This window comes from Paramormyrops kingsleyae, chromosome 4 (assembly GCF_048594095.1).
Source record: "Paramormyrops kingsleyae isolate MSU_618 chromosome 4, PKINGS_0.4, whole genome shotgun sequence".
Classification (NCBI taxonomy): domain Eukaryota; kingdom Metazoa; phylum Chordata; class Actinopteri; order Osteoglossiformes; family Mormyridae; genus Paramormyrops; species Paramormyrops kingsleyae.
In genome coordinates, this window is record NC_132800.1 from 41,342,722 (window position 1) to 41,355,735 (window position 13,014).

The following is a 13,014-nucleotide window of genomic DNA, read 5'->3' on the forward strand; positions in this document are numbered from 1 at the left end:
GCATCCATCCATCCATAAAATTATGTTCTATCTGCTTCTAGCCAATCACAGACAGCATAGAAAACAAGCTAAGAATAATACAAATTATAAGTAAAAAATTCTGGAAACACTTCCAACTTTTTAGACATTTCAGAACTTTATTCTAGTTACTTCAGTTACTTATTTAATCGCCCGGTGTATTATATTTGTAAACATTTAAAGCATAATGCCAGGTGTTTCCATAATTTTGCCCACGCAAGTACAGTATTGCATATTTTCTTTAATAAACTTGATATGATAGTGACATATATCCATTCTTATCCCCAAATATTCTAGCAATGGCGAGTTTGCTGCGGTAGCTAAGTCACTGCTCTTCTTAAAGTTTCATTTAATAAAAACCATTTCACTTTTTAAGAACATCCATGTGTCAGGAACGGCTGGCGGCGAGCAGGCAAACAAGGGAGCGAAGGCGTAGATAAAGGTACGACGGGGTTTATTCCAGGGTAAACAGGCAGACAGCGGAATCACCAGCACGAACAACCATAACACATACAATGACTGATCTGGAAAACAGAGGTAGACGTGGACTGATATACACTAAACAGGTCAAAACTAACATCAAACAGCTGGGAACAATCAGGGTAGTACACGTGGGTAATGAGGGGGCGTGACACACACGAGGATTGGACGAGCCGGACGTGACACCATGCAAGTACCGTTTGATATGTTATGGGCGCATTTGAAAAAAACGAGGTGAAGATTCCAAATTGTCCAGCAGATGGAGCCATTTGTACGTCTGAATATGAATTTAGATTCATAAGTCATCGAATACGCTGCTCAGAGACATAAAATAAAAAGTTTTTTCCTTTTAAACTTATTAGCTCACTGAGGATTTGTCGGAGGCCTTCTCGAGGTTCATGGATTAATCCATAGCAGTACTCACTGGACCCCCTGCTTCGATATCGGATCTGTTTACTTGACTTGCATAATACGATGTGACGCTGCGTGCGCACACGTGTGCGCGCTGGTTACTGGGCTTACGGCCAGCATTCACTTGAGACCAGAGGGCCAGGTGGACGGGTCACACATCACTTAGATGAGGAAGATGGCCTTGACTTGGCACAGCGGAGGATTTATTAAGGCAAATGGGTGACCGGATCGTTTCCTGACTCCCTTCCAATAGTTCAGCAAACAAGCTACATATCACACAACAAAGGGAAATGGGGATGTTTGAAGATGCTTCCTTGGTAATGCATTCAGAACAGAACATTGGCAGTGCCGGTCACTAATCTCCACACTCCTTCACACCTTACTGTCTGGGGCATTCTATGAGAAATGCTTTTAAGACCAGAATAATACTCTTATTTTAATGTACTTCGATTCATCATACATTCTGATCCTAATACCGCACATCAACAGATCAAATAACTGGCGTCATGCCTGCAGATCTAAGTGAGAAAATAGTTCAGGATATTGACCTTATAGGTAATAGTAACAATTGAATTACTGCATTTCAGTAATCAGACAGGGGAATAGATCAAAGTCATACTGCCATCTGGAGGGCCATGTGCAAACACAGATGACACTCTTGGATTTTATGTCTCTGGTTTTCACCGAGCGACCCCGATCCAAAAACGCGCAGGCTTTTCGGCGCGTCCCCCGATAGACCGGAGCAGATCGGCAGGTGACGTTAAACGGATAGGAATAACGTAACGTAAACCTGCACACGGATAATTAAACGTATTACAGCGCGATTCAAGGGGTGAATGTAAGATTCAACCAGTAGCGTCAAAATGACGCGCATAAATCGTTTGTATCGTTCATAATTCATTATAATAAAACATTATTATTCGAGCGATTCATGCAAAACAGCGCAGGGCATTGGGTAAGGTACTTACGTTCCCTCATCCAATACATGCCAAGCTTCCCTCTTTCTTACCCTCCCTCCCCCTCTCTCTCTCTATCACCTTGCACAGTGCAAAAAAGAAACGGATGGGTTTGGCTTGGCACTGTGGCGTCTCATAGTCCGGTAACACCGGAGCTGTCCTTTCACACCCGCGAAGCAACCTGCGCCCGCCGCCTGTGTGCGCGCCCTGACCGCATCTGAGCGAGAGAGACTCTCCGAGTCGCAGTAGAGGCAACACCGCTTCTGGGACGGCGCCGATGCTCCACTGTTGCGTCTTTTTCAGCCCTTTAACCTGGAAATGTGAGGCGAGCCACGGGTACGAGTGAGCAGTTTACACTGTAATTGGCTCCTTCAGACTAAAACCTTCAGCTTCCCAGGATCAAAATGAACCCTCAATGTGCACGCTGTGGGAAAATCGTATATCCTACTGAGAAAGTGAATTGCCTGGATAAGGTAAGCGAATATGTCCGCTTTTTGTTTTCTTTATGCTTTTTTGTTTATTATTGCAATGACGAGTTTAATATCTGGAGCAAGTAAATGTATCCCGCGACATGCTATTAGTCGGAGGAAGTGTTAAACTACGCTAAAACCACCTAGGCAGGGCTGTAAAACTTGGGATGCGTTTGGACTAGGCATGCCGATAAACACGAAAGCATTGCTTATCTCGGTAACCGTTTGTTTACCTTGTAGTTGCGTTCTACGTACTAGTTCAAATGATATGCGCATTAATTCGGGGCGGCTGTGACGCAACACACTTGCCTTTAAGCGAGCGATCGGACTGGTATGATAGCTTGCATTACTCAGTCTTACCTCGCATTGTTATTAAACAGGAAAAATAATAACATTTGCATTCGAATATCTTAGAGCAGTTCCAGATACAGTTTCACGAAACCGGTATTTGGCTGGTGGCTTGGGCATGTCACGCAGTCTAAAATCCCATAATAAAACGTTATGTAAGATGACGTGTGCTTTATTTACGCTTTAAAGAGAATAAAGTTTCACTCGAGAGTTTTACTTGAAGAAAGGATGCGATGTTTATTGAAAGAGTGGATGTATTTCAGAATTTGACCGATAATGTTTCAGTTATCTCGAGAAAAAGGACAGTTCGGACTATTTGATAAAGACAATATTATTACGCATAGCAAGTTTCATCTGTCAGTGCAAATTTCCTATTTAAAGTAATTTGAAAAATTATATCCAGAGCTATTCTTTTGGATGTATCCTGGGCCCTCATGTCCTGAGAGATCTATGATTACACCCCAGTGACTGTCCCCCCCCCCCCTTTCCGAAACCTCCCCCCTCCACTTCCACCCCCTGCCACAGGAGAAAATTGCAACCACCCAGTAAACTTCCTAACTCGGGCCAAAACCCTCCCACTGTGTTTTTTTTTTTGCCCTGTAAAGCCACTATGCTCCGTAGTGGGCTGAATAAAACGCATTCTGAAAATCCAGAGGGAAATGGTGACACAATGATGGTGGAAGCCATTAGCTCAGACCAGGGGTCACATGCAGAGAGAATGGTTGGAACACCCCTGAACAGGAAACTGGAAGTAACTTTAGACTGGAGTCTCCCTGGAAGGAGTGGAACTTGTTACTGGGGACTGCCATTGAGTGAGTCAGCAGTTCGCCATACCTGTGACCCAACCCTCTGTGTTCTGCTTTGGTCAGGTCTTCCTTACTGGAGGAGACCAACTCAATGCTGAAGTCACGGGGGCTTCTGAAAGAATCCAAAAAAGGGCAGCATTTTTATCCCAAATCCCAGACAAGAGAGTTATAGGTCAGTTAATGGTTCGAGCCAAGTTCCTGTTTCTGTTGAGAGTAGCGGCGTCACAAGTCTGGGGCGTTTGGGGCTGAAACTCTGAATGATTTGTTTGGCTTAGATGTTTAAACAACTATGCTCTCAGTTTGAGAACCTACAGAGTCAGGAAAAAAGTACCTTTGAGGGTACAGTTACTTGTCACTGGGGTTGTACCCTCATGGGTCTGCCAGTCGTACACTAGCTGTAGGTAAATGTACCTCCTGCTGGGTCGGTGTTTTCGTTGCAGGTTGATGAGCGATCACCCAGACACTGCCCACTTCAAGTAGCCTGTCATGTGAGATTCCCGAATTCCCTGTCTTCCAAACTAATTAACTCCATTTGGATGTGCAGGGATGCGAGGAATGTCTGGTGAGAGAATCATTAACAGGGGTCTTTGTGTGTGTGTGTCTGTGTGTGTGTGTCTGTCTATGTCTGTGTATGATCCTCACAGTACTGGCACAAGGGATGCTTCCACTGTGAGGTGTGCAAGATGACGCTGAACATGAAGAACTACAAAGGCTACGAAAAGAAGCCCTACTGCAACGCGTAAGTGACAGACCCGTTAATCGCACAAGGCCTGTCCGCTCTTCTTCTGTCCTGACCCGTGGCACCTATCCGCAGGCAAATCTTCCACCTGTTGGTAGAATGGTGATGATACTCTTTATGGAAGGTATAGGGCCTCCTCAGCAGCTCTGGGTTTCTGAAGGGGGGGGGGCATGTTCTTGACCTGTAGCCCACTTGACGTGACTAGCCCACTTGACGTGAATCACATAGAATTAAGCAATTTTGGATGAAAGTGAGTTAAGCACATGAGAAGGGGATGGGGCCCGTCCGCCTGCTTAGCGGCTCGGAAACCTTGGCTAATTCTTGAGTTATTCTGTGAGCAGCTAGAGCAGACTTTCTTTGATTTTTGGCTAATCCCATTCCTCGCTGTGTCCTCACAATGATCAGAGGAGTCCTATTGTTTGTTCTTCACTTTAGCAGTACCTTACCATTTCAGACGGGATAAAGAAACTACGGGTAATTAGTTTCTGTCGTTGCCTATGCCCGGCCGTTGACACTTAACTAAAGGGTTAGCCAAACTAATCCGAGTGTGGTCATTCTGAGGAGGACTGAGCAAGAGATTACCATTCCCTCAATCTGTGTTTATGTACAGTCTGCAGTTGATATTTTATAAGATTTGGCTGATTTTTAAGCCAAGAAAAAGGCTGATTCATAGACCAGACAACAGCGTAGTTGTAGGCTGACATTTCATGTGGGAAAACTTTGAGAGGAGAAGACCATAGTTTAAGGAAAACGCCTTTGGCCAGACTGTTAGTAAGGGCATGTGGGTTTGAATGCCCCTGCCTAGAGTTATCTGTGATCACCAGAGGGAAATGCTCTATATCTCACGGCGAGAACCCCACTAAATGAAGGTTCAGAAATGAATGCCCGCAGGACATCAGGGTCACACTGCCGTGTGCCTGAGGGTCCTGGGTGAAGACGACATGCTGCTTTGGGCTGCCTAGGCCTTTGCAGTCATGGAAGGGAAAGAAGCTCTTATGTCCTTTTGTCAAAGATGCACACATTTGAACACCCACATAAGTGCAGAAGTGTTACGTGTTTTTTTCACAGTATCTTCTGATGAGTATTATTTCACTACTGCTTGAGTTACTTCTTAAAGTATTTTTGTACGTTTTCTCACGAGGGCCTACAAATCTTCTTGTGTCCCCAATTCAATTGTGATAAAAATATATCATGTAACAATTGTCACATAATTGCGTGAGGATTACGGATTGGTGTTCTTCCCTGTCTTTACTCAGGCCTGGCTCGTAGTCATTAGTTGAAGAGGTTAATGTAGACAATTACTCACTAATGCATAGAATAATCAATGAAACGATCTGGATGGTCTGTTATATTTACCCTCGCAGTCTTTATTCTTGGAGGGATGCATGAGTAGTGTTCTTCCACTGGAAGAACAATCTGGTAGTGTACCATCACTCCCACATGCTGAGGTTCGTGTTGCAGTGGGCGTGATCTCAGACAAAGATGTTCCCAGGAGCTGAAGATCTTCAACTCCCGCAAGAATCGAAACTAAAGTTCTCCATGGCCAGTTGAAAGAGTGCATCGTTTGCGCCTGGAATGTATGAATAAATGTGAAATATTGTGTTTAGTAAATTTCATGAAACTGATGACAGGATATAAACATTATGCATTTGAACGCTGGTTTAAAGGATGTTTTGGCTTTTGAATGAAAAATCTTCATTGAACTCAATAATTCAGGACCTCACCTACATGTGTGGCATTACTGTGGTGCAGCCTCTTTCTCATAATTGTCAGAAGGATGTGTAGAGAAATCTTGGATATATGATACCTGCTTCTTAGTAAGCAGCGAGCTGACTCAGCTAATGAATAAACAACAGGATTATGATCTGTTTTGAATATGAAGATGAAACTGCCAAAGGGGGCAACGGATGACAAAGGAAATTCCTACGCAATAAAGTAATGTGGGCTGAGCCTAATGGCATCATCAGTGTGTACCCACTCCTGCCCAGATCAGGTGATGCCGGGGTTGGCGTGTTTTGCACTTTCGGAAAAATGTATCACTATCAGTCTCAGTATTATAATAAAGTACCTCCCGTTTGAAAATAATGAAATGTATTTTATGTTACTTTGTGTCATCAATCAGGAGTATGTGTTACCTTCCCAGAATGTATCTCAGGAGTGAACTTGTACAATAAAAGGCTACTTACATGGTTACAGACAGCAAGTGAAATGTGCACAAGCCCCCCACAGACAGTGTTCAGTTCCCGTGTGTTACTTGTTACAGAAACGCACTGCCCTATTCGGTGCCACCTGCCCTATTCGGTTTGCTGCCGTTATTGTACTGCACAGTTTTGAAAACGGTGGGCTCAATTGAAAAGGACTAAATGCAACTCCAATAGACTGTCTGTCCATATCTGTCATGCTTGTTTTAAAGGCACAGTCGTGTACATACTTGTAGCCTCATAAACTGTGACTCGTGACATGGACTCACCACAGGGTCACGGGGCCACTGCAACTGTGGCGCCCCGTGACATCACATGACTTGCCCCAAAGCCTCAGCGCCGCTTCTACGTCCTCCCGTATCTCCGGATTTACGGCGGTGCACTGTCGGGACCGCAAGGGCATGCGTCTAAGGGAGGGAAGTTCAGCCAGCGGTAGCCATGTCTGCAATCGGAGAAAATGTCTAAAGTAATGGATATTACATTTCCTGCAGCTTCAGGGAATGTTTTAAAAGTACTGTGATATACTTTACTAAGCTTAACATCATTTGCAGTCTTGACTGCGAAAGGTCAACCCACATCTTGGGACATTGCAGTGAGCTATAAGCTGCCGTCCAACATCTCCTGCTGCATTGCTGAAGGTGTGAAGGCTCATAGAGACAGTACCGACACTGCTGTCATTGTAAAGGCCATTGTTACATTGTTTTCATTTCCAATGGTTGTGACCATGTATATGCCTTAATAAACAGACGTGGTCTTATTGGTTAACTTGGATAAATTAAGGTCAATGATCGAACTGTTCTTTCAAAGTGTTTTTTTTTCTTTGCTGTGAAAGTCAATATTTTGACCATATTTTTAAACTTTGGAAAATCTTATAACTCTGGAGGTGAGATCAGGGGGTTTTACCTTTTTAAAGTTATCGGCCTCTGAAGCATTTAAAAATATTGCTGAAAAATACTCGTCTAATTCACAAATATGATGAAGGTAAAATGTTAGGAAACACTCCATAGTGCAGGTTTGTGTTGCTAAGAAATTAGTACAGATTTCTTCTCATGGGGATTCATTCACAAATTTGGCTCAGTGAGACAAATATATGCTGACAAGCAGCCACTGTTATTACACCTGAATCTTTAACATGATAGCGGCTTTATGCTGGAGGCTCAATGACTCATCGGAAGGCTGCTGTCATGGGATTGGTTCTGTTATGTAAAAATAGATGTTAGATGTGTAAGGGAACTGACAGGAGATTAACAGCAACATCCGTCGCCCAAATTTTGCCACTAATTAATTTTAAACGGTATTGTATTTGTTATGCCCCCGAAAGGGTTTTGTTTTGTACATAATGACTGCACCTGACTGCAAGGTGACAGTTATTCACTGTAACTGTGTTAAGACCCTGATGCAGGTAGAGATAACTGAAGTGTTCCTTCATTTCCCGCATTCTTTGACTCACCGGGAGTTTGGTAATTTCCCAGGGTCTGTTTGCCGGAATGTTCCGATATACAGTGCAGCCAATCAGATTCCAGGAAGAGTGGACCAATTGATTCCCTTCCGGACTAAATGAACAGGAATCAATGTGCACAGTCTGTATGAAAGCGGGTCCAGCAAAAACGGTCACCCTCACTGCTATAAATGCCTCTGTGAGATGCATTTGCTTGTGCAGTGATGATGCATAATGTATGTTTAATATCCTCAGATGAATTTCATGTTTTATGATGATCATAGTCAGACTAGTTCATCATCAGTCCAACTTTTTTAGGAAAAAATATGTTTATACATTAACAACAACAACAACAAATTTATTTTTGTATAGCACATTATCACAACATTACATTGTCCCAAAGCGCTTTACAGCATCCCCACCCAAAGCACCCAGTGAGTAAGCCATAGGCGAGAGTGGCAAGGAAAAACTCCCTAGAAGGAAGAAACCTTGGGAGGGACCAGACTCAAAGGGGGAGCCCATCCTCCAGGGGCCGGCAGGGAGAGTCAAATACAGTTAAATCTGAAACACAAACGGGGAGCAGGGGGGAGATGACAAGCCGGTGCCACCACTCCCTCCAATCGCCAGGCAGCCAGAAGGCAGGGAGCGGGTCAAACAAGGAAGATGACACAGGTAGAACGGCGAGCTGGATGCACGGTCGTCATTGGTAGTGGCGACGTCGCATGTTGCAGGGTGTGCTGGACATCTTGATAGATTGAGGGCTCCAGGCAGCACCCCCCAGGAGAAGATGGTGGAAATAAATGCAATTAGTCAAAGTAAGGGAGACTATAGGCAGTGCTAAAAGTTAGATGAGTGCAATATGAAGTGCAATGCTCTGGCATTAACTTAGATTTGAATGCAGTAGTTCATGCTACACTAAGATATTGAAACCATTCGAATTTTTCTTCCTTTAGTCCTTTAGAGTTCCTTTAATTTTTCATCATACCATAGCTGTGAGTGTGCAGCTAATTATTTAGTCCTTGTGTATGAGTGAATGCGGTCTCATGCCAATTTTTAAGAAGGTGCGAGTGGCTTATTAATACCCCTGTCAGTCAATTTCAGGGTCCCACTCGTTCTGCCAGCTTCTTCGTAGGACGAAGCTGGAGAGCTCTTCTTGCCTTCTTGTAGACGGACAGGCTGGGGAGAGGTCTAGTGGTGCTCTTGGCAGCAATCGTTCACAGGAGCGTGGAGGGGGGGGGGCAGACATCACCGCGTCTGGGACAGTCGGAGACCCTTACTGCCCAAAAATGTTCCCAGTGCCAAGAGAGTGGTGGTCAGGGCCGGCGTGTTCCGCTGAGGCTGAGCCAAACGGGCCTTCTGTGTTTGTAAAGAACACGCCAAAAAAAGCAGGAAAGACAAAGTAAAATGGCTCATGGTGTGAGAAACGGGTCCTCCTGCTTTCCTTTCGGCAGCTGCATGGGGACGATAACCGTGGTCACGGATGCGTGTGCGAGGGTTAACCCAGCATCAGCACGCTGGCATTCTGCTACGCAGCACTGGTGTCAACCTCCCAGTGGTGGCTGGGAGAAAACTCCTCCCATTGGGTCACGTGACGCCTCGCCTGGCTGCGGGGGTGTGTTCCCCTCCTGCCAGGTCTCCAGAAGCCCTGGCCGCGGTCCACTGGAAGGCTCGCTCTGAATATGAGCGGGTGGGGGCCAGGGAGGGTCCAGGCAATCTGTGGCACGTTTGGAGAGATCAGCCCTGTGAGCCTCTTAAGAGTCGAAGCCAGGCTTTTGCTGGTCGGTCCACTGTCAGGGATACCAGTGTTTGCATATTTATGACAAGAATAGCTGTGGTTTCGCGAAGGATCCTAAAATTCTCCCCTGATAGGTATTTAATGGATAAAATATACAATTTTTGTTTGTTGTTCTATATATAGATATACCTTAAAGTAAATATACAGCTGCAGAAAAAATTAATAGACCACAGCACATTTTTTTCAGTTTCACTCAATTTAGGGGTATGTGTCTGTGTAAAACATACATTTTTTTTTTGCAAACTCGAGCCTGGCTCTCTCTGCTTCTCATTAATGAAGGACTTCTTCGTTGCTTTATGGGACTTCAGTCCTGCTTCTAGGAGCCTGATATGAACTGTCATAGCAGTGCACTTCATACCTGCACTTAATGTTTCCCATTCTTTTTGATGGTCACCTGATGTTAGGGCTGGACGATTTATCGATTTCAAATCGAAATCGCGATTTGAAACAACGCGATTAGCAAGTCGCAAAAATTGCGATTTAGGATATACATTATACAGCACGTCGGACCCAGGCTTTAAAACTGCTGTGAGAACAGTTTTACAAATTCATGCCGCGCTCCCTGTCATCACCAATCACAAGCGCCGTGCTTCTTGCGTGCCAGTCATGCTCACCAATCAGAAGTGGCCCAAGAAGGTGTATAGGCCCACAAACAGCAAACATGTGAAACCCAAGGAAAATGTTACATTTGCGTTGCGGAAAAATACTGATTCCGCTACTGAGCTATAAGTGAATTGCCTTCCTATTTCATGGTCCGAGATTGTTTCAGAAAGGTCCTATCATCAATAAAACAGGCGAGCTCATTTTAAACACCAGCTGCAATATAGGCCTACTTCAGCGTATCATACCTTTGGTTTTTGTTAATAAGCAATAGCATTAGTATACCGCTAACACATCAGAACAACAATGAGACAGTAATTCTCACAGCAGCGGAGTCGGTGACCCCTAAAAAAGCCATAAAACATACAATACAGTCGTGTTTATGTCATATACGTTTTTGTGCTTATTAAATTTCAGTGTTTCCAAAGATTAATCCCACAACAATAATAAAATAAAAGTCTTGCTTTAACATAAATACTAAAAGAATACATCGCTTTAATCGCTATTACAGTTAATTGGGTATGGGCACGCGGTCTTATTGAGAAAACATACAAAAAGAGACACATATAATGTTTAATAATTATATTTGTCCGAGGAACAAAGCAAAAGAATGATAAGCTGCTTCAGTCGAAAACTGCATTTTACTTCTCAATTAAAATAAAATGCAGGGTTGGCAACTTTGGTCAGCTGCATGGAGTGAGATTTTCATGTATGTCAGTTTTATTACCTTGCAAATAGTCTGTAGGGTTTGCAAACTGCCGTAACGTTTTTGATGCAGCTAATTTTAAGTTCAGAATGGAATATAGATTTGCCGTAAGATTTCTTGTGTGAGAGTCTGAAAGAGTTTGCAACCATGAATACGTACATTTTTTGTTTCACCTGAATTGATTTGTATAGAAAATAACCGTATACAGTTGTTAAAAAGCGGAATCTTCGAGCAACATGAAATCACCAATAAACAATTTCTATTTATTCAACATTTTATAAAATGCATATTACGTTTAAAAATTTCCAGCTTTACGGTTTCAGGACCGAACAGCCACTCTGTTATGAACATTTCGGTTTTTTGAGTGTTATTAATGTTAATAACAGCAGCTAACAACAAAATAGCGCAAACAAAAGGGCTGCATACACCAAAGTAGTTCTTGCTTGTTCATTGGCGTGGGAAAAGGCGGTTCTAGTGTTATTAGGAGGGTAATACGCGTTACCTGCAAGATCGCTATTTTTCTTTTTGCTGCAATTGTTTTCATTATTACTTTATTTAACTTGACACATCACATCTTTAAATTCTCATCCTTGCATTAGAATATAGACCAGTTAATACTGATGGTATCTCATGCTGTGTCATATGTTTTAAAATTACTACACACTGAATATTGAACTGAAGCTTGACATAAAAAAATGTAATCGCAAATCAAATCGTAATCGCAATTTCTGTCAGAAAAATCACGATTCGATATTTTCCCCAAATCGTGCAGCCCTACCTGATGTCTTCCACAGATTAATGAGGCACTGCCGGAGAAGTCAATGGTCATCTCTGGGATTAGAATTTCGCTTCCGCCCTTTACCCGGCTGGTTTCCGGTTATTCCCAGTGTCTTCTGCTTCACCTTGTTCTTGTGTACTGCTGTCTTACAAATTTTGAACCTGGAAGCAACCTGCTGCTCAGCATAGCCTTCTGCCAGCAGGACCAGGATTAAACCAGGATTTAAAAATGCAAATTTGTTTAAAAATATAGAGTGGTCTCTTAATTTTTTTCTGTGACTGTATTTTTATTTCTCACATAAGCACATATTATAATGTCTGTAATTTCACAAGTACTTTTAAACATGCAGGGTAGACCAGAATAGGGTTTAGAATGGGTGCTTAGCAACCTACTGGTCCCCAGTCTTCAAGAAAAATACATTTGGTGTATGTGTTTATACAAATACGGCTTAAAATATATAACAATGATGTAAGTGGGGTCCCCCTCCCGCCACACACAGACACACACCCCTGTAGCAGGTAAAGCGGTACGCCCACATACGCCTGCAGATATGCTTGTCAGACATTACACAATGAGAGGGAAGCCTGAGCCTCTCGGTGTTGATGCTTATGAGGCACTGCAGTGCGTTTTAGGAATCCTCATAGGACGCCGCATATGAATTGTGGAAACCCGGCGTTGGGCAGAGAGCCGATACATGTGATGCGTCAAGGGGGTAAGTGGGCGGAATGTGTTGCCAGATGGGGGTGTGGTTTGGGCGTTGGTACCCTCTAGAAAAAAGCAATAGACATACTGTATGTCTGGCTGATTCAGAGAGTGGCTGTAAACCACCCTCCCTGAAAGGCACCCATATTTAAAGGGATTAGTTATCTATGGAGCATAGATTTGTAAAATATTTAGGCTATTAATATGTTGTTGTGTCAGTGTTTTCTTCTTAATAATGCCGTGTGTTATACTTTGTAAACATTACAGAGGATGCATCATTTCAGCGGTGGGTTGGGTGTATAAGTGCTGTCAGCAGTAATCCATCTGAAGCTAAGCAGGTTTGGTGCAATTGTTTGGTGCACAAAAGATCTCTGGGTATCCTTTGAAAGAGTTGGAGTGGTACCCTGATTTCCTGACTAAAATTGTCCCCAGTGGCCCTTTCAGATCTGCCCTCCTAATCATCCCTATACCTAATTGGTGAATTCTCTCCTGTCACTTCACCACCTTACCTACTGTCTGGTTAGCATACTGGTGCAGAATGGCAGCTGTCACATCATATTGGTGGG

At 43.4% G+C, this 13,014-nt stretch overlaps 1 protein-coding gene and 1 long non-coding RNA gene across 2 annotated transcripts in view; one reads left to right on the top strand and one right to left on the bottom strand.

Moving 5' to 3' along the window:
• The first annotated feature begins 1,942 nt into the window (after window positions 1-1,942).
• Window positions 1,943-13,014, top strand: part of nebl (nebulette) — a 47,019-nt gene continuing 35,947 nt past the window's right edge. Inside the window, exons 1-2 of the mRNA XM_023841207.2 lie at window positions 1,943-2,338; window positions 4,134-4,228. Of these exons, the coding sequence (XP_023696975.1) occupies window positions 2,270-2,338; window positions 4,134-4,228 (164 nt within the window). The 5' untranslated portion in view covers window positions 1,943-2,269. The remainder of the gene's footprint in view (window positions 2,339-4,133; window positions 4,229-13,014) is intronic.
• On the bottom strand, window positions 5,454-11,854 carry LOC111858962 (uncharacterized). Its single transcript, XR_002841713.2, has 3 exons — window positions 11,747-11,854; window positions 6,699-6,871; window positions 5,454-5,798 (listed from the first exon to the last, which is right to left on the bottom strand). It is a non-coding gene; the product is annotated as an uncharacterized lncRNA (long non-coding RNA).